Consider the following 26504-nt stretch of genomic DNA (forward strand, 5'->3'; position numbering starts at 1 on the left):
CCGCATCTTTTAGAACAAAGCGTGGCTGCACGGCTTGTGGGGTATGGGGTGATCACGGGCTGCCGACAGCTCCCCAAGGAGAAGATCCTGACAGACCCCGGGACAGAAAACACGGCTGGGATGGAGGCACTCCCGGTGTTAGAACATGCCATTTGGTTGTTGTCTGGGGCTGGGAGGGCCCCTCATCAGGGTCGGAGGAGGAGAGCAGGATTGATTGCTTCTGGTCTTGGTCGGTTGGGGTTCTTGCTATCGTTTGCACTGCTTTTCATCCTGTCACCATGGGAGTCCATGGGTTGGGATTGATCTGTGAAGGGTGCTGTCTGCACTGGCTGGTGTGGAACCCATTCTAACTTGGCAACCAGCTCTTCAGTCACGGCAGTTGGGCCGCAAGCTCCGGGTTCCCCTCTGTGTTCACTAAGCAGTCGCTGTGTGTCCTCAGATACATGGGCTCAGCTCTCTGTGCTTCCTTTTACTCACTCATGCAACAGGGACTAGAACACTGCCTGTGGGGCACGTGGGAGGAGAGATGAGTGGGGATGACGGTACAGTGACTGGCAGGTATCACGTCCTCGGCACAGCATCCTGTGCTGGAATGAAGGCACCATTGGGTCCCAAACAGGTGGGACAGGAGGACCTGGTTGCTTGCACCTCCTCCCAGAGCCCCTCCCTTCTGCTTTCTTGCCTGGTCTGCTTCTCGCCTCACTTTCTAAAGTCTTCTGCCTGTGGTCCCCTTCTTCCCGCCTTGAACTTGCCACCAGAAGATGAAAATTGCCCCAGGTGAGATCCAGCAGGAGGAGCAAGACAGGTGCAGCCCCTGGTGCTGCTCTGGGTTCCTGATTCACCGCCCTCCTTCATGCTGGTCTCCCCCACAGGGGGCGAGAAACCGGAAACTGCAGCAGGTCAGGGGACACACAGCTCCCTTTCCTCGGCCTGCCTGGCTTCTGTGGCCCACCCACCCCTCAGCATGGCCCAGCTCACCTTCATGAGGTCCCGATGGTGTTCCAACACACTGCAGGTCGTCTGCCAGGTGTCCTGATAGCACTCCCAGGGGTCCACCCTGACAGAATTGGAAAGAGCATTTCCTTTGTTTCCAGTCTCACACGCTTTCCTTATTGGTTCCCTCCAAAGACCACAGCTCAGGGAGCTTAGCAGACCTGGTCATACGATGTACTTAGATCTCAAATCAGGTAAAACCTGGGCTTGAAACACCTTCCTGAGCCTCAGTTTCCCCTCTGTATAAGGAAAGGTGTATAGCATGGGCTTCCATGCAGAGATGCTGATACTGGTCTGCCCACGTTTAACCCCAGCCCCAGAACGTGCCACTGAGGGGCCTTGGGAAAGTTATGTGATCCTTTGGTGCTTACTTTCCCCATCTGTAAAATGGGAATAACAGCAGTGACTCTCTTGTGGGGTTATCAGAAGGGTTCAATGACCGTTATATGTAAAGTGCTTATTACAGTGTCTTGCTCTGATTCTTACCTGCAAAATGGGAATTCTCCTCTGGAACTTACAGGCTTGTGAGAGCCAGGCCCTCATCTAATGGTGGCTGCAGTTACCTGAGCTCAGGGATCTGTCCCTGTCTGCCCTCCTGCCCAGAGGGGTGTCTTGCAGGCAGGGGTGGGCACGGCAGTCAGCCTGGAAGGCTGGCCAAACCCTCCTGCACATGAGGATGTGAAGTGAGCCAGGATCCAGCCCAGACTGATGCAGCTCTCAGCCTTAATTGCAAACTTAATGAGCTGCTAAATTGGGATATTTCTCAACATTTTCTTAGCAGTTAAGCATTCCCTGCCCACCTCCTGCCATGCACACACACCTAAGGTTCCCAGAGATGGGATCTCACTAACTGGAAACCCTTAGAAAGTCAGCCTGCCCTGCGCCTCGCTCACCCCGCTCCCTGACCACCCCTCCCCTGAAATGAGCAGATACCTGACGTGGCCAAACAGGCTCCCCCATTTCCAGAGGCCCTGCCAATGCCTAGCCTCCATCTCTAGAGCTAGCTCTGAGCCTCCACAGTGATTTCTGTACAGAAGTCTGATTTTCCTAGTGCCTAGAGCAGTGCAAGGTAGGCAGTCAGTGCTCAGTAAATATGTGTTCGATGAACGAGGGAATCAGTTCAGAATCTTCTCTTTACATCCAACCCGTAACAGCCTCCTACCCAGCATTTTCCCCACTGGACCCCATTTTCCCCAGGAGATCATGAATCCCAACACTAAGAGGCCTCATTTCTATGCCTGGCTTCACCACACAAGGGCTGTTCACTCTCAAGCCCCTTGACTTCCCTGGGCCTGTTTCTCCGCTGTGAAAAGGCGGCTGTCTCGCTACCTAATCTATATCTTGAGGGGATGAGAAAGTCTGCTGGGGGCATGTGCTTCTCACACAGATCACTGCCCACAACTGGCAAGGATCGCTGTGCAATTGCCACTGTCGCCTCCGTTCACTGCTCTCATTTCCGCCCACCCCATCTCCTCTCCGCTAACTCTCTGCATCCCCCATTCGAAGGTCATCAGCGTTCCTTCACTTTCCTCCTTTCATGGAAACCTCTAGGCGCTTCTTATTTTTCCGTGGGGGAAAATTACAGTACAAATGATGTGCTATTATTTTATAAAAACGTCATCAACTCATGCAAATTATAACTGTAGGAACTTCGGGGGGCCTAATTAGTGGCAGCGTGCTTTAATTACACTGCAAGCCGAGTGCTAACGGTGCCTGCCATTTTAGAGGCATGTCAGAGGACAAGGCAATGAGCCCTCACCCTCCACTCCTCTCTCCGACGGTCGGTGTGGTACCCTAGAGACCCTAAGTTCAGGAAAGGGAAATAGCCAAGTCCAGGGAACGTGTCCTGAAAGGCACTGAGAGATCATGGAAGTGAGTGGAGATAAAAGTAGAAAGGCATTCTGGATTTTCTGGACATGCCTCACCCCAAACCCAATGTTTGGAAGCTCCAAGAATACTCCTGGATGCAAAGGAGCTGGAGTATTCAGAAACACCGAGAGCTCCCCTGGTCGTTTCATGGGCCCCGTAGCTTGGTTAAAAAATAATGTTACCAGTTGGGCCACCCCAGAAGGTCTATTAACTATGGCCTGTGTGGGGCTGTTAAAAAAAAAAAGATAACAGACGCAAAGTGAAGTAACTTGTGCTAAGGCCACATCTCCGAACCAAGACCTAATACCTAACCTAACTGCAGTTCCGCCTCTCCCAGCAGTGTAATTTTAACCAGTCAGTCTGGAATTTCCTGGTCAGCTCTAGTGAGGTAAGCGGCCTGACAGACTCCTCCCATCCCCCACAGGTAAGTTCCCTAAGCCCGAACAATCCCTTCTTTCCTCCCCTTCTGCCAGTAAAAACCTTCCATTCTGTACAGCTCCTTGGCGCTCCATTCTATATGCTAAACGGGATGCTGCCCAATTCACGAATCTTTGAATAAAGCCAATTTGATTTGTACATCCACTCAGCTTAATTTTGCTATTGAGCAGGGCTCATATCGCCTCCTCACACCCACAGGGTCCAAATTGCTGCTGGCACCCATCCTTTTTCTCCACCCACCCCCAGTGAGTCCCAAGGCCACCTGCCTCTGGTGGCCTCAGGCCAGCCCTACCTGATCCAATCGGAATTCTGGACGGCCAGCTGACACATGATGAGACGATGCCGGCTTGACACGAGGCCCTGGGAAGCAACAACGCAGCCATTGAGACATCCACCCGCTCGCCACAGCCTCCCCAAAACACCATCCCACGTCAGCCCACTACAAAAGTGCAGCCATTTTTCAGTGGTGACAGGGAATGAGGGTGTGACCCCTTTACTTGTCCATCTGTCACACCGACAGGCATGGAGGGGCAGAGGGGAAAGGAAAAGAAGGAAGGGTGTGTGGAGTAGCCACTCGCAACGGAGCAGCCAGTGTGCCCAGCAGGGAGATGAGGCTTAACACGGCTCAATCTAGCGGCTTAGGTGACCTCCTCCGGAGCCCACCAAGTTGTTTCTGGGGGAGGAAGGGGAATGCCTGCGAGAGCTCCTCGTTTTTCTGGGACATGTGGCAGGGAGGGAGGGGCAGGGAAATGAATTTTAAATCAGAGTATAAAAGCTATAAGACTTTTTTTTCTCCTAAAATCCCAGGAAGGACTTGCCTAGCCCATTAAACAGCCACTAATTGGACATCCGTGCCAAGTCACACTTGGCCTTCAGCAGGGGTGCCTGCTCCTCTTTTAATGAGTTTGGACTGAGCCTGGCACCATGAGCGGTGGCCTGGTTGTGGGCAGCTGTTCCTCCTTCCAGCTGTAGCCCAACACCCAGTTGCTCAGGTCAGACTGTGGTCCAGAGATGGGAAGCAGCACAGCTGTTACCAGGCATTTTGCATTTCCAGGAATTGTAGCAGAAACGGCAGTGGGGCAATTTGTTGCCAGAGAAGCCATCAGGTCAGGAAGGGGAGGTGAGGGAGGAGAGAGGCAAAAGAGGAACCCACCTGTTTTCCGTAAGAGTCATGGACGGGAGAGACGATCCCGCCAATCACAATGAACCTTCCAGTTTTGTGCAGATAGTCTCTGGCTCTTTCTAATTAAGAGAAGAAAGCCACACATTACAAACAGGAAAGGTGTGGATTAAAGGTAATCATTGAAATCAATACATTCAGCCCTGGAAGGCTTGTTTCCCACCTTTCTTGCCATTTAAATAGAAAGTGCCAACTTGCAAAAGCAACCATTCAAAGTCGGTGATTCAAAAGGTGGCGGAACGAGATTGCAGCCCCCAAAGCAAAAGGATTTAGAACTCGAGGGGATTGATCCAGTGTTAAAGGTCCTGTGCTGGATGAGCCAGTGGTTTAGTGGGGTTTAAAACAAGTCTCTCCCTAGATGAGCCGTGATCACTTGCAGAAATTCCAAAGTGCAGGAGTAATTACAAATGAAAAAAGAAAAGAAGCAGCAGCCTTTTTATGTTATGAAAGGTAGGCTGATTGCCTCATTTCATTACTCAGAAGAGAAAAACCACCAAAACAAATTTAAAGGGCCTGCTACGTAATTAGAGAGAATTAACATCAAACGAAAAAACCGTCATTACAGTTGGTTGAGAAAAGTTCAGAGAGAGAAAAAGCTTTTTTTCCTTAGGAAGGAATTTGTGATGCTGCTTTTTTTTTTTTTTTTTTGAAATTTACCAGACATACCCAGCTTCATTTTCATGAAAAAATTCAGCAACCTAAGAAGGTGGATAAAAATTGTGGTCCTCTTATTTCCAAGGGGGTTCATTGTACAAATCCAACAGGGCCTTAGCTTGTTCCTCTGAGGAAATGAGGCATGGATATATTTTATAGGTGAGGGATTCTGTAAGCAAACATGGGATTCGTAGCAAGGTGGGCTGTGTAGTTTATAAGTAAGGGCCCAGGATGGCCTTGCTACTCGCTCTCTTAAAACAAAAATAATTTTCATCACAGTTGCTTTCTCTTTTAATGTGAAATCTCTTTGTTTTTTCAATAATTAACAGACTTTGGGCATCCGGTTAGCTCTGTTGGTTAGAGTGCAATGCTCTTAACAACAAGGTTGCCGGTTCGATCCCCGCATGGGTCACTGTGAGCTGCACCCTCTGCAACTAGATTGAAACAACTACTTGACTTGGAGCTGATGGGTCCTGGAAAAACACACTTAAAAATAAAAAAAAGTTAAAAAAAAAAAAATAATTCACCGACTTTATTGTTTAGCACAGTTTTAGATTTATAAAATAACTGAGCAGATAGTACATAGAGTTCTGTATACTCAGCCCCTCCCGTTCTCATTGTTTCCCCCCCACACACGACTTCCTCTACATCAAATCTTGCATGAATGTGGCACATTTGTTACACTTCATGAGCTCATATGCTGACACATTGTTATTCACGATAAGCCGAGTTTCCATTAAGATTCACTCTTTGTGTTGTAGAGTTTCATGGTTCCCACGACCTCCTCCTTGGGTTCAATTAATTTGCCAGAGCAGCTCACAGAATCCAAGAAACGCATTTAGTTACTAGATTACTGATTTATTACAAGGGATTTTAAGGAGATGAATCAACAGCCAGATGAAGAGACACACAGGGCAAGGTCTGAGTTTGGGGCGTAGAATTGAGAAGGGTAGAAGAAATTTCTTCCTTCCCCACAGTAAAAACTCAGAAAGCTAGGAATATCCTTAACATGATAAAGGACATCCATAAAAACCTACAGCAAACATCATTCTTTATTGCAAAAGGCTAAATGCTTTCTTCCTAAGATCGGGAAGAAGGCGAGGACATGTGTTTTCACTCACCACAGGTATTCAACGTAGGACTCAAAGTTCTATCTGGCTCAATAAAACAAGAAAAGAAAATAACAGACACAGAGATCAAAAAAGGGGGGGAAAAACTGTCTCTACTGTCACATAGCATGACAGTCTACCTAGAAATCCCAAGACATCTAAGGACATCCCCAGAATAAGTGAGTTTGGTAAGGTCATAAGATATAAGGTAAACATAAGAAAATTAATTGTATTTCTATACGCCAGCAACAAACATGCAGAAATTGAAATAAAAAATACAAGACCACTAATAACCACTCAAAAAGTGGAAATACTTAGGTATGATTATGATAAAATATATACTGAATTTGTATGCTAAAATCTACAAAATGCTGATGACAGAAATCAAAGAAGACCTAAATAAATGTAGAGACATACCATGTTTATGGATTAGAAGACTCAACATTGTAAAGGTATGAATTCTCCCCAAATAGGTATATAAATTTAATGCATTTCCTGTCCAAATCCCAGCAAGATTTTTTGGTGTAAATACAGACAAAATAATTCTAAAATTTACATGGAAGGGTAACAGAACTAGAATAGTTAAAACCTTTCTGAAAAAAGAATAAAGTGGGAAAATCAATCTATCCAAATTTCAAGCCTTGTTCTATAGCTACAGTAATCAAGACAGTGAGGTACTGGCAGAGAGATAGACACATCAATCAATAAAATGGAACAGAGAATCTAGAAATAACCCCACACAAGTATGGCCAACTGAATTTTGACAAAGACACAAAAAACAATCCAATGAAGGCAGGATAATCTTTTCAACAAATGGTGCTGGAGCCACTGGGCAACTATAGAAAAAGAAAAAAAACAACCCTCACCTAAATCTCATACACTATACAGAAGTTAATTCAATAGAGAACATAGATTTAAATTATGTGAAATGTAAAACTATACAACTTTTAGATGCAAACATGGGAGAAAATTTTTGGGCCCAAAGACTGGTGAACTATTGGTGAACTCGTAGACGTGACACCAAAAACATGACGCATAAAAGAAAAAAAAGAAAAAACAATAAATTGGACTTTGACAAAATTTAAAACTTTTACTCGGTAAAAGACCCTGTTAAGAGGGTGAAAGAACAAGGTGCAGACTGGGAGAAAATATTTGCACTCCAAATATCTGAGGGGCAGGATATGTCAGATCCTGTCGTCCTTGAAAATGATATTTGGTTCATGGTGGAATTTGTACCTTAATTTTTATTTTTTAAAATATTACTTATCTTGATTACCGAATATTGGAGTGACTCCTTAAATTTTGCACTGGAGAGGGTCGGTCTTCTTGGCCTCACCCTACCCCTGGGCCTGCCTGAGATTCAGCATTTCTAACAAGCTCACAGAGGAGACCAACGCTGCAAGTCTGTAGACTATACTTTGAGTAACAAGGAAGTAAAGACAGGTGACGCAGCCCCTACAGTGCTAGGATATCCACAGAAGAAGCTCTCCTCCCCCACCACCTCCACTTTGCATGACAAGGGCATTTCCGCACATTGGCAAGTAGCCCACTGGCAGAGCTATAGCTGCAGCCCTGGAATTTAATTTCATGCCGGGCCTCCCAAGATGTGGTTTATTTTTGTGCATCACCTCTCCCCCAGGGGCAGAGCCAAATCATTCTAATATTTTACACTCAGTTCCGACCTGCCCTGCATTTGGTCTACCCTCCTGGCTCCTATGCTCCCAGAAGAAGAGCCTATGGTGGCCAGTGGCACTGCTGTGTCCTGCCCTTGGTACCTTGACGATCCACTTGACGATTGACATCCACAATGGGTGTCTCACAACCCATTCCAGTCCATGTAGATCCAGGTAAATCTCCTTTCCTGACAGCCTGAGCTGGACCCACCAGCCAAGACGGACAAAACATAGATTATGTGTCCACTAATAATAATTCACGAGACAGACATGCCTCGTCTGCCTCCAGGCTATTCAGTGAACCCAGCTGATGTGTTTCATCTGGTCTCCTCTTCCAGGGAGCTAAGGGAGGAAACCCTGGGGTCAGGGCATCCATACTAACTCAATTTTTCCTTTTCAGCTGCCGTTAGAAACCACCCCTTCTGAGTTGTAGTCACAGCTGGAGCTGACTGAATTTTCCTTGTTTGAGAATTACATAAAGGTGGTCAGGATTTGTAAACATTAGAAGTCTCAGAAAGATCAAGCACTGGGTAATAAAGGAAGAGACCGAAGGGGTTCAAAAAAGACCTCCCCAAGGTGTGCTACGATGGCTTGTGGGTTGAGTTAAAGGCAATCGACCCTGCAGGCTCACGAGGAACTTTTACCTCTCTCTTAAAGAATTTTAATTGGGGCCTTGCCCATAATAAGAGTGATTGCCAGAAATAATTTTTTATGACCTATCTATAGGGCAGGGCAGACATCTAATTACTGGATGTCTATCTGCTTGATCATTCCAGGTCCTCGCTCTTTGAGTTGTCCAGCCTAAGCTGTAAGTCTGTTTTCCAGCGAGATTCTGACTTGAGTCTGAACTCAGTAGGGAAGGGCAGCATTGTCCCTGATGCTGATCTGGGGGTGGGACCACAGGAGCCCAGTGTGCCATTCGTTAGACATCCTTAGCTGAGTGAGCTGAGGGCCCCTGTAATAAATGCAGGCTCATTATGGACTTACTCTCCACAGGGAGCAATGAGCTTTGCTCTTCCTCGAGCCGCCTGCCCTCCCCCCAGCCAACCCTCTACAAATGCTTGTCATCACACCTCAGCAAAAATGGGGGAGAGCATGTGCATTCTCCAGCACAATGGCCTCTCGTTTCCTTCAGACCCTTTACCCGTAACTATAAGAGAAGCATGAAATACAAAGTCCCTTGAGGTTTTGGCAGCACAATTATTTTCTTCCGTGAAAGACAGCTTCTTAGCCCTGTCTTTCTGACTCAGGAAGGCATGTGACAGGAGCTGCATTTCCCGAGGGGATGACAGGGTGCCCAGTCTGTGTGGCCAGTGGCTGACCAGCAGAAGAGGTGGGCTGGGTTTGGATGCCGTGGGGATGAGGCTGAGGTCCCTGAGCGGACTCTTGCACAGAGAAGCCCTGTAACCTTGAGATATTCCCCTGGACACAGAGTCCGGTTCTCTTGACCATCTGTCAACTCCCACCGCTGCCCCCACCTCCACTGCACGTGCCTCAGGCTGTCTGAATTCACCAGAGACAGTGACAAATGCTTCCCAGAACCCCTTGCATGCTTGAATTTCCTCTAGTTCCTGAATTTTCATCCATTTGTATGGCTTTTTGCAGCCCCTTCTGCTTACAACCCTGAACTGGCTGTCACCGCGTCACACAGAGAAGCACAGTCTCTTCCTCACCACTGCTGATCTGATTTGCTCCACTGCCTCCAGCTTGGGAGAATCCGAGTCCCTTTGTCTTCACAGCTGGGACATGATTTATGACCCTCACCTCCACAACTGTCACTACTGACAGACCGTGCAGGGGTGAACCCTTCTTGTGCCCCAGCCGCTATGTGCCACCCCGGAAGTCTGGCCTCCATTCAAACCCTGAAAAAGCTCCCCAGATTCTTGTCCCCCTTCCTTTCGAAACCAGGCTCCAAGCTTCTTGGAATTCACCCATTGTTGAAAAAGATTTTTTTCTATTTATTTCTTCAGAAATAGCAAGCTAAATATATATATGTAATAATATGACATGAACTAGTTTCCCTTCAGTGAGACTCAAAAACACATGAGAGAATTATTTTAGAAACCCACAGACTATAATACTAAATATAACTGGGTGGGTGGGTAGATTGGGGTGGGGGGGATGGTAGAATGGAAGGTAAAGAAAAAGGAATAAAAATACGAAGAGGATCCATGATGTAGAAAACCCACTGTGGCTTCACATTAAGGTGACAGGCCTGTCATTTGCATGGGATCAGGCTCTATTTTTAACTACAAGTCTGTTGTTCCACACTTTTTAAACCACGAACCATTTTGAATCCAAGTTCTCCATACAGGTTTCTTATTTAGGAAAAATCCAGACTTTGAAGTAATAGAGTTTATCCAGTAAATAGCTTTGCTTTTTAATCAAGTAAAACAAGGGGAGAACATTAGGCACAGAAGGTTCCTTTTTGTTATTGGAAAAACACTGTTTCCTTCCCAGCTTTCTTATTTGTGTTCGTTTTCTCTCTCTACTTCCCCACGAGTCAGTAAAAATATCTTCCTTGAACAAGGGCCCCCTTGCTAAGGAGGCCTGTCCAGGTTTGCTTAGAACTTTCGTAGTTTTAGCGCAAAAAGTTCCATGACCTGGAAGACGTTTTAGTCTCCAGCAAACTGCGATGGTTGGTGTGACCGGCTGAATAACAGCCCTCGAAAGATGTTCACGTCTCAGTCCCTGGTAACATGTGTTACCTTTACACAAAAGGGACTTTGAAGATGTCTCTTGACTTAAAGACAGCGAGATAGGGAGATTATCCTGGATTATCCAGGGGGGTCCCATGTAACCAATGAGGGAATGCAGGAAGGTGAGACTCAGAGTAGACGTGACGACTCGAGCAGAGAGAGATCTGAAGATGGAGGAGGGGGCCACGAGACAAGGAATGCAGGTGGCCTCTGGAAGATGGAAAAGGCCAGGGGCAGCTCTCCCCTAGAGCGTCCGGGAAGAGCACACCTTGATTTTAGCACTTCCAAAACTAGGAGATAATAAACGTGTTTTTCCCCTCAATCCTGACACAGAGGTCCTAAAGCCCTCACACATTTCTGAGTCATAAGAACAATAGGAACATCTTTTGTTCTGATGAGGTGACTCCGGGTGGCTCCTGGATGGAGCCTGGTCACCAGGAAGACCACGTCATGATTAGATGCTTGGCCTTTATTTTTAGCTCCGCCACACTTCGTCCTCCAGAGAGGGGAGATGGCTGGAAATGGAGTTTATCATTGCTCATGCCTACATGCGGAAGCCTCCATAAGAACCCCACTAGTAAGGGTTTCAGAGAGCTTCCGGGCTGATGAATACAACACTGGGAGGGTGACACACCCCAACTCCACAGGGACTGAGGCTCCGACGATCAGGACGCTCCCAGACCCCGCTCTATGTATCTCTTCATCTAGCTATTGCTCTGTATCTTTTATCATATCCTTTGGTAAACTAAGTAAGTGTAAGTCAGTGTTTTCCTGAGTCATGTGCGTCACTCCAGCAAATTAATGGAACCTCAGGGGGCAGTCTTTGAAACCTCCAATCTATAGCTGGTGGTCAGAAGCACAGGTGATAACCTGGGCTTGTGACTGGGGCCTGAAGTGTGTGTGTGTGTGTGTGTGTGTGTGTGTGTGTGTGTGTGTGTGGTGGGGGGGGCAGTCTTGTGGGACTGAACCCTTAACCCAGAGGATCTGATTCTATCTCTGGGTAAACAGTGTTAGAATTGAGTTAAATTGCAGGATACCCAGCTGGTGTCACAGAGAATTGCTTGTTGTGGGATAAACCTGCACACTTTGGTGACCAGAAGTATGTGTGTTTTGCATGAGGAGTAAAGGAGACACATAGGGAAGAGACTCACAGAAGGGAAGAACTGTGTTTTTTCCTTATTGTAAAAGTGAAAGTAGGAGAAGAAAAAATAAAAAATTCTTTTAAAAGTATGCAGCTTGACAACATTGGAGTATTACGCCTAAAAAGTCTTATTCTTGACCTGCGACGCCTGTCAAGTGAGACATTTTTCTTGGTGCTTGCTGCTTCTCTTGTTCTGCCCTCCCTTAGAGAGAGCAGATGTGCCCGTCTCGGCCTGAGAAGCCATCACTGGAGACGGAGTGTCTATGACCAGACCTGGATCTCCTCTGGTCCTTAACTGAAATCAAACAAAGGGTTCTGAGGAGCTAAGGTGGGGGTGGGCGCCGTGCCGCATTTGAGCCTTAGCTGACTCCCAGGGTGTGATTGGATGATGGATGGGAGACAGCCCCTGCTGGCCTGTCAGGCTGGCCCGCTGCTCTCCCGGTCATTGACTGAGTTCTGCTGGCCACGGGACAGAGGAGGTTTCTGCTGCAATGGGTGAAACTGCTTTGAAAGGTTTCATTTATCTTCTGAAACTCTCAGAGCTCACAGCTTCAACCTGAATTGACCTGAAGGCATGACTCCAGGGGAGACCAGCAGGAAACGATCTGAAAATGGCCTTTGGGGTTGTGATGGAAAATAAGATACCATTGTTGAATATCCCTCAAAGCAAAAAAATAATTTTTTTTTAGATTTTATTGGCGAAGGGGAACAGGACTTTATTGGGGAACAGTGTGTACTTCCAGGACTTTTTTCCAAGTCAAGTTGTTGTTCTTTCAGTCCTAGTTGTGGAGGGTGCAGCTCAACTCCAGGTCCAGTTGCCGTTGCTAGTTGCAGGGGACACAGCCCACTGTCCCTTGCGGGAGTTGAACTGGCAACCTTGTGGTTGAGAGGACGTGCTCCAACCAACTGAGCCATTCGAGAGCTCAGTGGCAGCTCAGCTCAGGGTGCCGTGTTCAATCTTTAGTTGCAGGGGGCGCTACCCACCATCCCTTGCAGGACTCGAGGAACTGAACTGGCAACTTTGTGGTTGAGAGCCCCCTGGCCCATGTGGGAATCAAACCGGCAGCCTTCAGAGTTAGGAGCACGGAGCTCGAACCGCCTGAGCCACCGGGCCAGCCAAAAAAAATAATTTTTAAATAATACTAACTAGTGTCAGAGAGGATGAGGGGAAGTGTGTACTCTAACACAATGTTGGTGGAAGTATAAATTGATAATTGATAAGGCCTTTGAGGAAAGCAATATGGCAGCCAGCATCTGTCAAAAGGACAGATGGGCACAAACTTTGACCTGTCAATTCCACTTCCAGGAATCTACCCTACAGAAAAAACTTGCACATGTACACAGACATGTGCTTAAATGATGCTTCACTTCAGCATTATCTGTAATAGGAAAAATCAGAAATAAATAGGGAAGCAGTACATACTTATAAGGGAGTATTACGCAGCCATTAAAAGTAACGAAGTAAGTCTATCCAGGCTGACATGGGAAGATCTCTAAGACACTTTGTTAGGTGGGAGCCGGGGCGGGGGCGGGGGGGCCGGGTGGAAACAACACACAGAGTTAACTATAGTATGGTGACGTTTGAATAAAACCACATGAGTGCAAAATAATTTCAGATAGTGATAATGGGAGCAGTGAAGAAAATAAAACAAGGAGATAGGGCAGAGATTGGGTGGTGTGGGTTGGCTTCTTTGCGGAAGTGACATGGGGACTGAGAAGTGAATGACAAGGTCTCAGCCACACAAAGATCAGGTGGAAGCGTGAGGTAGATCAGGGGGAGCTGCTGGCACAAAGTCCCAGAAGAGCCAGGCTGGTGCTGAAGTCATGGAGATTTGAGGAAAACCAGCAGGGAAGAACCTTGTGAGCAGGGAAGAAGTCTGGGATTTTTATCCTAAGTCCTTGGAGGCTTGTAAGCAGGAGAATGAGCTGAGTTATGTTTTTGAAAGCTCACTTGGCTGTTGGGGGGAGAATGAGTTGTGGGAGAGCATGATGGAGGCAGCGAGACCAATTAAGTGACAATACCTGTGTCCAGGTGAGAATCAACAGTCATGCACCTACTAACCGCCAGGCCTTCCAGTCATTGACCTCTGAAGGACATGTGTTCATCTGCATCTTACAAGGTGTTTGATAACTAAGACATTATTCTAAAAAGCAAAAAGGCCTACATTAAGTGGAGAGTGATAGTATCGTAGAATTAAATTTGTTGTGGCTGATTAATGAGGCAGATTATGTTTTAGGACCATATCTGATCTGCTCACATCATTTCCCCGGAACACGGCAGTTTATTCAACAACTTACCATTATATCGTTAGTTTACAAAATGGGCGGTAGGACTGTTTCCCCAAACCCAAGAGTCGAAAGGAGACCCCAGGAATGATGGAAACCTGTACAAAATTCCTAAGTAAAAGGGTAAGGTCCCACATTTCCATGCTCGTAAGTGTGCTATGCGTGTGCTTACACGCACTCTCTAGTTTTGTTCCTTTTTTAGCTGACATTAGAGTGCACCCTAGAAGACAAGACTTTATTTTCTCATCCTAATTTTAAGCGGAGCAAATATTTTCTTTTGGATGAACCTTCTCAGCATTTTCCAGGAAGCACAGGGTGGACACCTGAAGAATCACGGAAATTCACCCTGGGCGGTCGACAGCTCTGTTCTTGGAATGTAAAAGATGAGTTTCGTGACCTTCTCCAAAGAGGGCAGCTCTAATTACAGAGGAAGGAGACAGCCAGGATTAGGTAAAACTGCAGTCAACCTGGGTGGGGCTCGGATGGACTCTCCCAAACATTCTTAAGATGCCATATTTCTAATTATTCAAAGACGCTGGCCTGGCAATCTGGATCTCAGTATTTCTAGGTCAGCTCCCCATACTGGCCTGATGCCGAGACTGCTTTCAAAAACTCCTCGTGTGAACAGCCAGTGCAGAATACGACATGGTTCTAATGCTTCAGATCTAGCACCCGGAGGAATACAGCGAACCCCATCCTCCAGAATGCCTCAGACATCAAATCCCAACCATTTCTCTTCCCTTGAAATCAATGCCTCTAGCCTGCTCTGGTCCCTCTCGTGTCCCCAGTGACTTTCCAAGAAGAGCCCTATTCCTGAGTAAGTTCTAAATCAGTTGTTCACAAGCGGGGTTGATTTTGCTCCCCAGTGTCTAGAGACAGTTTTTCTCGTCGCAGTTGAAGAGGGATGCTACAGGCTGTTGTTACCTGGTAGGGGCCAGGGATGCTACTAAATATCCTACAATGCACAGGATGGCCCCCACAACAAAGAATTACCTGGTCCAATTGTGTCAATAGTGCCAAGGTTGAGAAACCATATTCCAGACAAATAGAACAATGCCTCTGTCTGAAAGGTAAAGTGGAAACTAACAATGCTAACACAGGTGGAAGGAGATGGCCCCAAGAGAGGAAAAACCAAGGGCGTTGGGATTTCAGAGTCTCTCTGCCTTTCCACCCCTTTTAGCACAAGGGACTTTTATTGGGAAAAGTGACCAAGTCAAATATTAGGCTGATGCAAAAGTCATTGCAGTTTAAAAGGTTAAAAATAATTGCAAAAACCGCAATGACATTTGCATCAACCTAATATCTCTATGACAAAATGCCCTGCGTGACAAAGGGATTTCCAAGCTGTCTAGGAGGGTTGTAAGAGAGTAGTCCCAAGATTCCTGCTCCCCCTAAGAGGCTGCACATCGAGACCTGCCCCTCCTGGAGCGAAGGACAGTGACCTGGGACGAGCTCCTGGTCCTTTGCCCTCTTCCCTTTGCTTTCACAAACGGAATCTCACTCTAGGGAATCACACAAGCTTCAATTCCCCCCCTGAGCTGACAGAATGAATGGTATCTGTGCACAGTAGTGAGAGGGCACAGGATTTTTAGAAGGAACAGACTGAGTGATTTAGGGAATTATTAGCCAAAGATCAAGGGAGATCCGTTCTCCTGGCAAGCCCTAATTAATTAATTGGTTCTTGATGAAAAGCTATGAAGGAATAATTCAGACAAGCAGCAGTGAAAGGATTTGTTTTTTAGCAGCCTATTTTCTAGACTTCAAAATAACATAATAATCAGGTAAAACAAATTGCACTGGTGTCTTGGCATTCAGCTGGTAAAGAATTTTTTTCTCCTGCAAGTTCAAATGTCAGGGAGCTCGTTGCACCATCTTGGCAGGAGTGGACAAAGGCTGGTCCTCAGCCCAGTAACCTGGAGCAACCTGCCTCCTACCTCTCAGGTCAGGGGTCTGTTTTATAACTTGATGAGTAACAGCCGTGAAATACACTGTAGTTACTCCTTTTTTCATGCAGACCCAAGGAGTCTGCTGCTCAGAACAGAGTAAGATAGTTGTGCAATACAGCTCAAACTTCTGGCCCCTACATACGTGTGCATACACATTCATGCACACACACACGCACACATACCCTGCTGTTCTACCCAATTTAACCACAAGGAATTTAGCAGTTTATAAACATACTATGAAGTACAAAAGGACAATCATCTTTTCTTGGCATGTTAAACACAGGTTTTGGTAATTTTTAAACAACCTCAGACTTAGAAATAAGTTGCAGAAATAGTACAAAGGATTCCCATATACCATTCACCCAGATTCCCCATTTGTTAATATCTTACCTCATTTGCTTTATCACTTTTGCTTTCGATATATTCATGTTTGTAGTACTTTTTAAGTTACTCAATAGTAAGCTGCCTCTTTGCTCCTAAATACGTCAGGGTGTATTTTGTAACAAAAACGACCGATAAGTAACAGTTGCTTAAGCATCTCCTATTTCAGTTGAAGGAAGGGTGAACACTTGACCAATGGCTTAAAAGTCTGGGCCTGCAAAATAGGACTTTCCAAGGATCTTCTGGTTTACCTGGGTTCAAATTTTGGCTTTAATACTTTCCAGCAGTGTGACTTTGGCTACCTTCTTTAGCCTCTGTTTCTTCATCTGCAAAATGGGGATAATGCTGGTATCTCTTCAATAGGTTGCTGTGAGGATGAAATGAACTAAGCCACTAAAGAAGACTACGGATGGACAGGAGTAACACACAATACTCGTATGACACAATACTCACTAACAACAGTGCTGCACTATTAGCTACCATTATCTCATTTTCTCTTCTCATTTTCTTGTCACCACTCAGAATTATTATTCTCCAATACTTCTCCAACCACTGTCCTTTCCTATGAAGCTCACCCCACAGCTGTCCTTAGTGGAACTGGCGTTGAATTGGAAATTTCCCTGATTTCTCTCTCTTTCTTTCCACTGCCAGGCTTCCTCCTTCTTCCATACACATTAGTCTTCTGTTCAATGTATTAGGTTGGTGCAAAAATAATTGCGGGTTTTGCAATTATTTTAACCTTTTAAACTGCAATTACTTGCGTACCAACCTAATAACAAAGACAAATTTAGAAATGTACACGCGTGAGCACACTATAGAATAGAAAAGATCAAAAGCTCATTGCTTGTTAGGTTATGAAAGTACCTGTGCTTTAAAGTAGGACAACGGCAAAGAATTGAGCACGCCTGCGATTGCAAACAACAGGCAGTGATTTGGGTAATTACCACTGAAGAGAGGGAGATGCCTGGCTACCAGGTGGGTCAACGAGCTGTACTTTCTTTCCCTCAGCATGGATCACTGGGTATTTGGTTAGCACAGAGAAAGAAAACTAATGTTTAAAATATACTTCCCATGTTCCTGGCACTTTCACAAGATGTCTAGATAGTTCCACTTTTAAGCATTTCTTTTTTGAGAAATATACCTTTTAAAATCCAACAACAACAGCACATAGTCGTTAACCAATGGGCAGCTCCAAGGGGGAAGGCTGGTAGAGATGCCTCAGAACCGAAAGCTGTGGTTTGGCTCCATCCTTAGCTGGGTTTTCTCTCCGGGGACCGGTGGGGTGGGCAGCTATGGGGAACAGGGTGGGTTTTGCCAAGCCACAGCCTTGGGCTCAGGTTTATGAGGCAGGTTCTGGCAGCTGAGAGTCAGAGCAGCCTTCCGTGTGTCCCACATGGAACGTTCTGCCTGTTGCAGAGGCTCCCATTCATCCTCTGACGCGCCTTCAAACCTCCCACAACTATTTCTGTAGGAGAAGGCCCAAGCTCCTGAGGAGAGTATACAGGGCCCTTTAAAAGTGAACCCTGTACCTCCTGCCACCCTCCAGCATGCCTCCTTTCCCCAGTGACGTGGACTAGGAACACGCCCACTGGTGCCTTCACCCCGGTGTTCCTTCTGCCTCAAATGTCTTCCCCAGCTGGTAATGCCTGTCAACCCTTCAAAGTCCGATTCACCATGTCACCTTCCCCGGCCTTCAGAGGGGGAATTGCTACTTCCCTCCCACAAGTCCATATTAGGTTTGATCACATTTTCTTTGGAGCCACTCCAGGTTAGGACTGTGCTTTACTCTTCTCTGCACCCCCAGTACTCAGCCCCTCTTACCAGCTAGACTTCCGGTAATTCTCAATGATCACTCATGATGTGCACAGATATGCACTAATCTTTTTACACATACCATGTTTCCCCGAAAATAAGACCTAGCCAGATAATCAGCTCTAATGCATCTTTTGGAGCAAACATTAATATAAGACCCTGTATAATATATTATGTTATATATTAAATAATAATTAGGTCAGAAGTTTAAATTAACAATTCATCTTCATAGTCAACTGATTATTTTTTCTCTTGTGATCTAGAACATTGGTTTACTCCAACAAAAAGTTGCTGCTGGTGATGGGGAAAAAAAAAAAAAAAAAAAGACTATCCCACAGACTACCCATCATACTGTGAGGCCATCTGTACCTGCCTCTGAAACAATCAGGAAGACATACAGGGAGATATAAAATACGTTTGTACATGCTTTGAAAAGGGTCCATTGATAGCCCAACTATTTTAACAAAATAAAGAATAAGCACCAAATTCCCCACCGACACAGTATTGCCTCATCGGTGAACACAAACGCGCATCGCACATGTTTGGTAACGTGTAGTGATTAGTCTAACATTCCTTTAGAGGGTACAGTCTGCAGATAATATGTGTTGTGTGTGTGGGTATGTGTTTAATTCAATCCAAATTAAAGATAGCATGTCCAGGCTGCTCTGAAAATACTAGAGTAGCCCATGAACTGAGCAAACCACCAAACTCAGAGTAACCAAAGTCTTTAATCTTTGACTCATGGAGGTTTTTCCTCCTGAACGAGTATTGAACTACAATACTCACTCTGGGGGAGGGGTCAGCCTGTTTCTCTTCCTGGGCTCAGTTTCTGCCCATCCTGACATCATCTACAGATTGGGGTGCTTGGGGCAGTGAGACAGCTTTCCTGGAGAACAGTGGTGACATCATAGGCCCAGAGTTCCCTCTGACCCCACAGGCTTGCGTTCCCAGGGACCTCCCACCCTGGAATCTGGAATTCATTTTGACGCAGGTCACGAAGAGCCATGTGAACAATGAGAAGGGAGTGGGTTTCGGGGCTGAGTGTCTGTGTCACCCGGGGTCTGTCTCCCTGAGATCAATGGCTGCTCTGTGGGATGGAAGGGGAGAGGGGCTGGCCCCTTTCTCCCCTGCAGGCTCCCCCAGCTTGAGAAGAGAGCGGATTCATTTCACACACATTCTTTCTGACCCATTTTCTCTTTCATGTCTGTGAAGATCATGTGTCGAGCCAAACAACAGCCCCTGATTTTCTCGTAGGCTGCGGGGGCTCCAAGCTGAGAGCAGGCCAGCCCCTGGGCATCCTGGGCCTCCGAGCTGGCCAGGCATGGGTTCCTGGTGGCCTGTCCAGGAGTGCCGACACTTTAGTTGTGTTCTGGAGGGCAGAACTGTATCTCACTCAGCTTGCTGCCTTACCCACCTACAGCAGAGAATCTTAGCTAGTACTCATACTCAGCAAACACTGAGTGAGTGAGTGAGTGAGTGAGTGAGTGAGTGAGTGAGTGAGTGAATGAGTCAATAAAAGCAGGCCTCTGCATGAGAATATTGTATACGAGGCAAAATGTGTTGGAAGTCGCCCCGATCTGATTCACCTTCTTCCCACTTGTGGAAACTGAGGTCTTCCGGGCAGCACCAATTCCTGGCGGGCCCGGGCTCTGTATGTGGAGCTGTCATTCAGCGCCCTTGGCCTGCCCCAGGCTCCAGGCCTCAGTGCCTCCCTCATGCCCTCAGCTAGTTATTACTGAGTACCCTGACATTACTAATCACGAGACATGTATGTATTTTGTAAATGTTACCTGATCTGTGCCTAACACATACATTTTAACAATAGACCCCTAGGTGTCTCCCCAAAAGCGTGACTCTAAAATGGGAATTCCAGCAACTGGTGTCAAGATCCCTTCAGACGGAGACTCTGGAGCGGGCTCCTTACTTGAGAGGAGGGGCTGCCGAGGCCATGGCCCACAGCCAAGGAGGAACCGAGCTGAATTCTGTGTTTAGAAGCTGGGTCAGCTCTGGAAGATTTATTCCTGGTCTGTTCTGGAATTCTGAAACCAGAGCAAGGTCATCTCATCCTCCTCCGTGAGAAAGGAAATCCCCCAAAGCGGGTATTGGGGAGGAATCTCTGAGGGTTAAGGAGGGGAGGGCGGGGGAGGGGCAGCAGAACCCTGCACAAGCCTCCTCTCCCTGGGAAGTGTCTTCAGTCGCCCCTGCCCTCAGTGAGCTGGAGGCCCTGCACACACACACACCAGACGAGCCCCAACTGCGGGCTTCTACAGGTCTGAGGACGTGAGGCAGGGAACAGGGGAGGGCTAAGGTCTTTTAAAATCACCTTTCCGTTGTTACTATTTCTTTAATCATCGCATCCGCTCTCTTGGGGTGATCTCATTAGGCATGGTTCCCGGATGAGAAGCTAAGGACTTGTTTCTACGTGGCAGAGTCAGGAATCATCCCAGGTCTGGACTCAGAAGCCTGTGTGCTGGGGACACGGGTGTGTGCACACCCTCACACGGTACCACCCAAGACTGCACAGTGCACACGTCACTGAACTAGATGTCCAGTCCATGAGCTCTGGTCCTGATTCGACCTGAAACTGATTGGTGGCTCTGGACTTTGGGTGACTCACCTAAAAAAAAAAAAAAAAAAAAAAAAAAGGTGCTCTGCTTACTTCCACTCCACCAACACCAAGCACCTACTATGGCCAGTGTATTGTGCTGAGTACCAGGAATGCAAGAATTTATAAATCCAAGTCCTGCTCCGGTGCCCTGGAGGAGTTTATATGTCAGCAGGGGGAAAAGAGACTTCCATTCAGATCATTTCAGTGCAAGGGTTACATGCCCAAGTGTTGTAACATTTACAGGAGATGCCACGTGCAAGTGTTGAGCAAATGCAAGGGTCACCCTGAGGTTGAGCCAGCTCTCTTAGAAGCAGGAGAACCAAGAGCAGGATGGGAAACTTCTAGAGTATCCCAGGGCAATCCTTCCCTTCTCAGCAGTGCCTCTGTACAGCAAGGCCGTGCTGTGACCTGCTTCCACCTGGTATGGTGACAGTACCTCCCTTTCTTTCCTCCCTCCCTCCTCCCTTTCTTTTCTCTCTCTCTCTCTCTCTCTCTCTCTCTCTCTCTCTCTCTCTCTCTCTCTCTCTCTCTCTCTCTCTCTCCCTCTTTCTCCCATTGCTCTATGAGTGTCCAAAGGACCTGAGGAGGGACTTTTCCATGATCTGCCCTGCCTATGTGATGTGAAAGACTTCCCAGCCTATCGAGACCATTTTCCTGGACTTATCCCAATGGGATAGAAAAATCATTTCTCCATCTCTATCAACTGCCTCTCCCCTTCTCTCCCTTTGGAGGGAAATTCTGGGATAGCAGTCTTCTCTGCCAAACTGGAGTCAAGGGAAAAGAGAGAGTTGAGAGAAACCAGACCAAGAAGATTGATTTCCTCTGGAAAGTAACTCTTTGAGATATTGCTGGAAGAGAAATAATTCCTGAGGATGAGATGAGAATACAAGAAAGATGTGACCCTTCTGGGCTTAGGGAGAGTTTTTAGAAGTGTGGAGAGAGGCGACAGTATTTGAGAGGTAGTTGTATTCAAAATGCACATGGTGAGAGAGATTTTTTTTTTAAGTGTTGATATATTTTGAGCAGAACTCCCTCTTGGTGTTCTTTAAGAGATTTTAGCAGAGATTAAGCATGTCATTGTGAATTACTTTTTGGCCATCTGAGAGTTGTTTCTCTGAGTATATCACCACGTCAGGACTGGGTCACCAGGCCACTGTGCTTCGTGGGGGTTACCCCAACATTCACAGAATTCAGTCCAAGGTCATCAGTTCTAACCTCTTCCTTTTATTACAGATAAAGGAGCAGAGAGGAGCCAGATAAGGCCCAGCTCCTTGTCTCTCACCTAATTTCCTGATCAAGGAGTGGAACTGCCCTGTCCTTCTGCAGAAAGGGAATGAGGGGACATTGGTGAGCAGAGGGGACAAAGGAGAGGAGAGAGAGAGAGAGAACTTTCATTGGTGCGTCCCACATGTCAGCCATCTTCCTGCGGGCAAGCAGTTCTGCTCCTCTCTCTGCCTTGTTTAAGCTGTGCAGCTTTGGGCAAGTCACTTCATCGCTGAGCCTGAGTTTCCTCCTCTATGAGATTGGATTCGTCAGAGCAAGTAGCATGCAGTGAAGCTGGGAAGTTCGAAGGAGAGCGTGGAAATGCAATTTGACCTGTAAGTGTCTGATGAGACAGGAGAGTCCATCCTTCATCCCACCAAAGAGAATCCTTTCACTTCAATCTACTTCCATAAACCTCTTTTCCCATATTCGAAAAGGAGGCATTCTTTCCTCCTAGGAGAGAGGCCAAATCATAAACATAATCAAGGGCTGAGAGAGAGAGAGAGAAAAAAACAGGAAGAGAGAAGACCTCGGAGGCTGGGGTAGAAGTGAGTTATTTAGGGGAGAAGGGGAGACAGGTTCGAGAATGTTGTTATCATTGCAGCCTCAGTGTGTAAATTATATGGATAGAAGAAGAAATAGGAGTTAAATTAATGCTTCTGGGACTATGTATGTGAATGCCTTTAACATCCTTGACTGTAAAGATGGAATTCCTTTTTAATTCTAAGTGAATGTTAAGCTCAGTTTCCTGACTATGACACCCCTTGAGACTGTACTATGTGGGTTTCTGGATTTGTAAGGGGTACAAAAAGGGAATACAGTATCCCCTGACTCTGAGACCCTTGAGCGAAGAGTCTGCTCACGGGGATGGTCCCAGGCTCTCCAGAGGCCTGAGCACAGGGGGCCATGAGTTCTACTTCTTAACTATCCTGGCCGCACCTGTAGGCCTGAGGCTCCGGGAATAATTGCAATCACTTAGAGCTATCCAGCTTGCTCATCTAGAAGTATCCCCCTCCACCCACCCCATCCAGCTTGCCAGATCGCTCCTTCCTCTTACCCCGACTCCTCCCAAGCTGGGCCTCTCCCAAACACTATCCCCAGCTGGGAGCTCGCACATGTCACCAGACCAACAGAGTCTGCAGAGTGAGCAGCAGCAGCTGCCAGGGGCTCACAGGCCACCATCTGGGTCCTGAGGGCCCCTGGAGCAGCCATCTGGAGACCGAGCTCCTCTTACCCAAATCACGGGGTGAAAATGGCAAGACCACGCAGCAAAGCCTAAGCTCCAACTGAACATTTGAGACTGTTTAAGGTCCATTCCCAAGAGTTTAAATACCATCTGTCTGCTGACGTCTCCCAAATTTATATCACCTTGCAGACCTCTCCTCGGAGCTCAGAAATCTAACCACCCACTTGACACCTCTTTCCTGGACGTCCCTCACAGACAGCTCAAACTTGATACATATAGATTCCTGATATCCATCCCCAAATCTGTACCACCCCCTCCCCACAACAACCGCACTGCCCAGGATAGCTGCCAAAGCCAGAAACCAGGGAGGTGTCCTTGGTTCCCCCCTCTCCCTTAACTCCCATATCTGATCCACCTAAATTCCACCAGCTTCTTTCCATCTGCATGGCCACCACCCTGCTCTGAGTGACCCTTACCTGTTGTCTGGATGGCTAGGGGATGCAGACTAGAGGAGAACGGGATTGGAAAGGGAGCACATTGAAACATGAGGTTGGAGCCCTGGCTTACTGCTGCCCCCACTTATTACTGTTGCCTGCGGCCTAAATTGGAAAAGTTTGAAAATCCGAGGATGGCAGAACTTGGCCTCACTATTCTCTGCAGCTCGGGAAGGGGACACTCCGGCACCAACAAGGGCTGCACTGCTGATGCAGATAAGCAGATCGGGGCAGAGAGAGAGCCTGAGGTGCCACCTCCCCTGCCACCTTCCCCTAGCCCACCCAATCCCATCATCCTCGCTTTCACAAGATAGGGAGGGATCTGCCACATGCCCCTGGCCAACGTAGGACAAAAGTCAGCTGAGAACTGAGAGTTTGGGGACCTTATGGGGGATGGTCATGAAATGTGCAAGGGGACCCCATGTCGGAAGCTTCAGGGTGGATGAGCAAACTGGGAACCGGAGAGAGAGCACAGTGTTAAGAGCTGAGGTGAGGGCCAAACTTGGAAAGGGAGATCCCTTAGCTCACCTAGAGAAATGACTTCATGTTGCCCAGGGCAAGAGAACAGATGCCAAGGGCCTTAAAACGGCAGATGCCAGCAGAAGACGCACCTCCTTCAGCATTAGGAAGATACATACACCCTTGGCATTTTGACCAAATCCAGGGAGCAAGGGAGAAGGAAACGGAGAGGACGCATTCTGGAATTGCTGAGCGGGTACTCAAAGGAAAGCACCAGGACTAACTACGTCATCTGCGCTGACAGGAGAAATGGACTCTCGTGAGCTGAGTTTCGTCAGAGGAAAATACACAAAATTAAGGGTTTGCACACTAGGCTGTTTGAAGTGGGAAATTTCACAGCAGTGACGTGGAAATCCAGTCATACTATTTCCCTTACTTACAATAAAATCCAAGTCCCTGATTTTGACCCAGAAGGCCCTGCGTGATCTGACTTCTACCTTCTTCACTATCCTTATTTCAAGCCTCTTTTCCTAAACGCCAGCTACTCGGGCTTTCCTTGTGCTCCTCTAACACGCTAAGCCCTTTCCTCTAGACATGCTCTCATCGCCCCTCTTCCTTGATCCTTCAAAAGGATGCTCCCTTCTCAAGGAAGCCTTCTCCGACCACTTATTTTTTTAAATCTTTTTTTTAAATTAAATTTATTGGGTGACATTGGTTAGTAAAATTATGTAGGTTTCAAGTGTACATTTCTATAATACGTCATCTGTATATGGATGGCATTGTGTGCTCACCACGCAGAGTCAGTTCTCCTTCCATCACCATGTTGTTGACCCCTTTGCCCTCTTCTACCACCCCACTTACGTCTGGTAACCACTGAATTGTGGTCTGTGTCTGCTCACTTTCTAAATGGTTTTCCTTACGTCGTCCTCTATCTCTGCACCTTGCTTCCATTCTCTTAGCACTTGACATTATACTTCTTTCTTTCCTTTGGCTTGCCACCTGTCTCCCCTGTTAGACACTAGACTTAAAAGTCCCTGAAGGCAGGGATTAGACTGTCCTCGCCCTTATGTGAGGACACACTGTGCATGGTAGGTGCTTGATCAATATTTGCCGAATAAATGAATTTCTGGACCCCCAGAAACCACCCAGCAGAGTGTCTAATGCAGGGTAAATGTGGGTTCAATGACTGTGGTCTCCACAGACAGTCCCTGAGGTTACCCAGAAACCAAAAGTCACACCAGGGTATCTCTTTGGGTACAGAGTATATGATTAGGGGCCCCAGCCCTGGGGATTCCATTTCACCGTCATCCATGGTGATCTACTGCCACCAGCAGATAAGGACGCCCACCTTAGTTCAGCCCCTTGATTCTCCAAGTCAGAAACCTGAGGCCCAGGGAGATGATCTGACTTGCCAGATACTAGTGGTGGGACTGGACCCAGGGACCTAGTACCTGCACTTCCCAACTCCTAGTCAGCGCTCTTTCCCCCACACCAGGCAGCTTCATCCCAAATTCAATTTCTTCCTCAGTGTAGGTTAAAAGATTGTATTCCCTCTCTTTCAATTAAATGCAAAAACGGCCAAGTCCTTGTAAAAGGACTGAAATGCACAAATACTCTGGAGAGACACATACATTTATCTGCATGAAAAATGGAAGAATGAACAGTGTCATGTTCTTCAAGAGACTCGGGGCAATCTCGAAGCTTTCCTTTCAGCTACTTTAATGCTTGATGGTTTGAGCAAAGCGCATCAGAAACCTCTAGAGAAGATGGCTAAATAAGCCTGAGGTACGACACTTGGGCTGGAGCTACCTTAAATAAGAACCCCCTTCACGTCCTATTATTTTCCCAGTGGAGCAAAACAGATAAGTCTGTTGTTACTATTTTGTTTTTTAAAATGCGATTTTAATGTGCTCAGGATATTAAAAGAGCCATCACTTTTTCTCCTCTCACACGCAAATAATAGTTAAATCATGTGTTACGACCGTTAGCCCTATGTGGGCTGTCTGTTTTATTTCCTTACTATTTGCCCAGCACAGAGTATAATTCTTTATACATAATAGGTGCTCCAAAAAAAAGTGAATACATATTTATTAGGCACCTGCTATATCCTGGGTACCCAGCCTGGGTGCTGCTGGACCAAAGGCACAGATGCCCCTATGGAGTTTAGGATCTGGAGGAGAGAGACAGACAGGACAGATATTTGTTTTTGAAGAACACACAGACACACACACACACACACACACACACACACACACACACATGCAAGTTGGGAACAATGGTATGAAGGTAATGAACAGAATGCAGGAATCGGGC

General features: G+C 46.8%; 1 protein-coding gene across 1 annotated transcript in view; it reads right to left on the bottom strand.

Annotated features, from left to right (window-relative positions):
• Nucleotides 1–26504, bottom strand: part of NMNAT2 (nicotinamide nucleotide adenylyltransferase 2) — a 109781-nt gene that overhangs the window by 29015 nt on the left and 54262 nt on the right. Inside the window, exons 2-4 of the mRNA XM_019737988.3 lie at nt 4454–4542; nt 3593–3660; nt 979–1057 (exon numbers count right to left, since the gene is read on the bottom strand). Coding sequence (XP_019593547.1) covers nt 979–1057; nt 3593–3660; nt 4454–4542 — 236 coding nt within the window. The remainder of the gene's footprint in view (nt 1–978; nt 1058–3592; nt 3661–4453; nt 4543–26504) is intronic.

The sequence above is a fragment of the Rhinolophus sinicus genome, chromosome 11 (assembly GCF_057876585.1).
Source record: "Rhinolophus sinicus isolate RSI-liver-muscle chromosome 11, RSI-T2T, whole genome shotgun sequence".
In the NCBI taxonomy this organism is placed as follows: Eukaryota; Metazoa; Chordata; class Mammalia; order Chiroptera; family Rhinolophidae; genus Rhinolophus; species Rhinolophus sinicus.